Source organism: Antrostomus carolinensis, unplaced genomic scaffold (genome assembly GCF_000700745.2).
Source record: "Antrostomus carolinensis isolate BGI_N321 unplaced genomic scaffold, ASM70074v2 scaffold41190, whole genome shotgun sequence".
NCBI classification, from domain to species: domain Eukaryota; kingdom Metazoa; phylum Chordata; class Aves; order Caprimulgiformes; family Caprimulgidae; genus Antrostomus; species Antrostomus carolinensis.
In genome coordinates, this window is record NW_010289860.1 from 1 (window position 1) to 2,085 (window position 2,085).

A 2,085-nucleotide genomic window follows, 5' to 3' on the forward strand; every position below is an offset into this window, starting at 1 on the left:
TAGCTATAATTCAAGGTCCACACAAGGGGGAACTTCCTGGTTCCCAGTCACATCTCTCTTTGATCATCTCAGAGGGGCGAGGCTCTACCTATGCAACCATGCTGACCACCCTGCATCAGTTGTACCCAGGAAGGGTGAGCAGGCAGGTTTGATTACAGCTATGTTGGTCTGCATCAGTAACTCCACTCATTTGAGAGAGTATGATGGTTTAAACAATACTTGTTGTTGACCAGTATTTTTGATCACTTAAGGGACAACGTTGAAAATATAGGGAGTTCAACTAATGGCTGGGTTCTGTTCCCTGTTTCATGGGTCTTACTTTTTGTTCTCCCCCCCAGGGCTTCAGGTTTTGTTTTTCACCTGGTGCATGTCCCAACCCACTTCATGGAGGTAGTTAACATTGCTGTGCATTAATTCTGCCCATTTAGGAAGTTGTTTAGGAGCGTTATTGCCTCAGCTTCTGTTATATTTGGTATCTCCTTTAACCAGCCCCCATGGCACTAGACTGCGCCAGATGTCTGGGTAAATACAGGAGTTGATGAATGAGCCTTCACTTTTTCCATCACCCATATTGGTAAGCAGACCAGGCTTCTGTGGAAGGCAACCTTGGAGAAATTCTTCACGTACCAGCTGTATTTTTCCCCTGGGATCTTCTTCGACATTACACCTTTCCCTAGCGTGTGAACACGGCCCGTTTTCTGATTTTTAATAAAAAGTAATTTTAATAATTATTCCACAATGTTCTAGGACCTTCTCATGGACATATACAGAAGCATTGGAGAACCTGACAGTCTCTATGGCTGCGGTGGAGGAAGAATGTTACAGCCATTAGCACGGTATAATTTATTAATGTTCTTGTGTTCAGGTCATTGCTTTCATTTATTAGTAAGGAACTTAAAAAATGAAAACTTCTTGTTAACTTAAAACAGGATAAGAACGTATGAGCATGAAGCAGTGTGGGAGAAAGCTCTTGTAACATATGACCTCGAGGCAAGCCTCTCTCCATCTACTCGCCAGGCAGGAATAATAGAGGTAATTTTATTGTATAATACAAAATGAATGTAGGAATGGATATCCATTGTACTGAGTCATTTGTAGTAAACACAAAATTGTTTTAGGACTAAGAGAAATCTCTTTGGTCATCAGGTCCAGCCCACTGTCATAGGCATCCAAACTGTATAATGTAAGACAACTCAATATTTGTCCTGAAAGCATTTGTCATTCACCTGTAATCCCTGTCTTGGGTAATGAATTTTGTGAATTATTTCCAAATACATATATTTATTTTTTACAGAATTTGGCCAGCTTCTAAAATGACAGGATATAAAAAGTAATGTAATTGGTTACTTTTGCCATCTCATTCTTTAAACCTCTCCATTGTGGCAACTATCTTACTGAAACTGTGGTATTTCTGATAAAATAAATAGAGTTTATATTGGTTTATTTTGATCCCTGAAAAATATGTTGCTTTTTTAGCCTAAAAATGTAGTAACACAGCACAGATATATCTGTATTTCCCCTCATTTAATTTTCCTATGGTACTTTTCCTACCCCAAATTGTTTAGTATCATTGTTAAAATACCATTCTGTTTTTCTTTCATAATGACTGCACATGTAACCTGAATAAGTGGTTACAATTATAAAGCCATTATGGTCTTCAAACAGGAAGGAGTTTAGGAGTTGTAGGAAACCTTCAAATCCCCATCAGAAAACACAGTTCATTAAGAGATACAACCACTTTTGGCTTACTACCCAGGAGTGATGGAGTGGAGAAATGTGAGCACATAGTTGATTTGAAACATAACATGTAAATCTATTTCAAATAATGCTAGGCACAGTAGTAATGAAACCAGTTTTTCTGGGATTGCAGTTGTCAATAGTGTGATTAGTAGTAGTCTTATAATAAGTTTTCATCTTGTATAGCACTGAGTTTAGGAATACTTATGGTTCTGCCTTACCCACAAAGCCTTCTTTGTTTCCAAACATAAAACAAAGCCTTTAAAAAAAAAATTGAGTTTATTAACGGAGGAAAAAACTTTCTGTAATTTTTTTAATTCCAGGCTTTGCAGAATTTTGGGCTTTGCC

General features: G+C 37.7%; 1 protein-coding gene across 1 annotated transcript in view; it reads left to right on the forward strand.

The window, feature by feature from the left end:
• Positions 1-747: 747 nt before the first annotated feature.
• Positions 748-2,085, forward strand: part of LOC104527883 (serine-protein kinase ATM-like) — a gene marked incomplete at both ends in the record, with an annotated part of 14,135 nt that continues 12,797 nt past the window's right edge. The window contains 3 exon segments of the mRNA XM_010171717.1: positions 748-836; positions 930-1,032; positions 2,061-2,084. Coding sequence (XP_010170019.1) covers positions 748-836; positions 930-1,032; positions 2,061-2,084 — 216 coding nt within the window.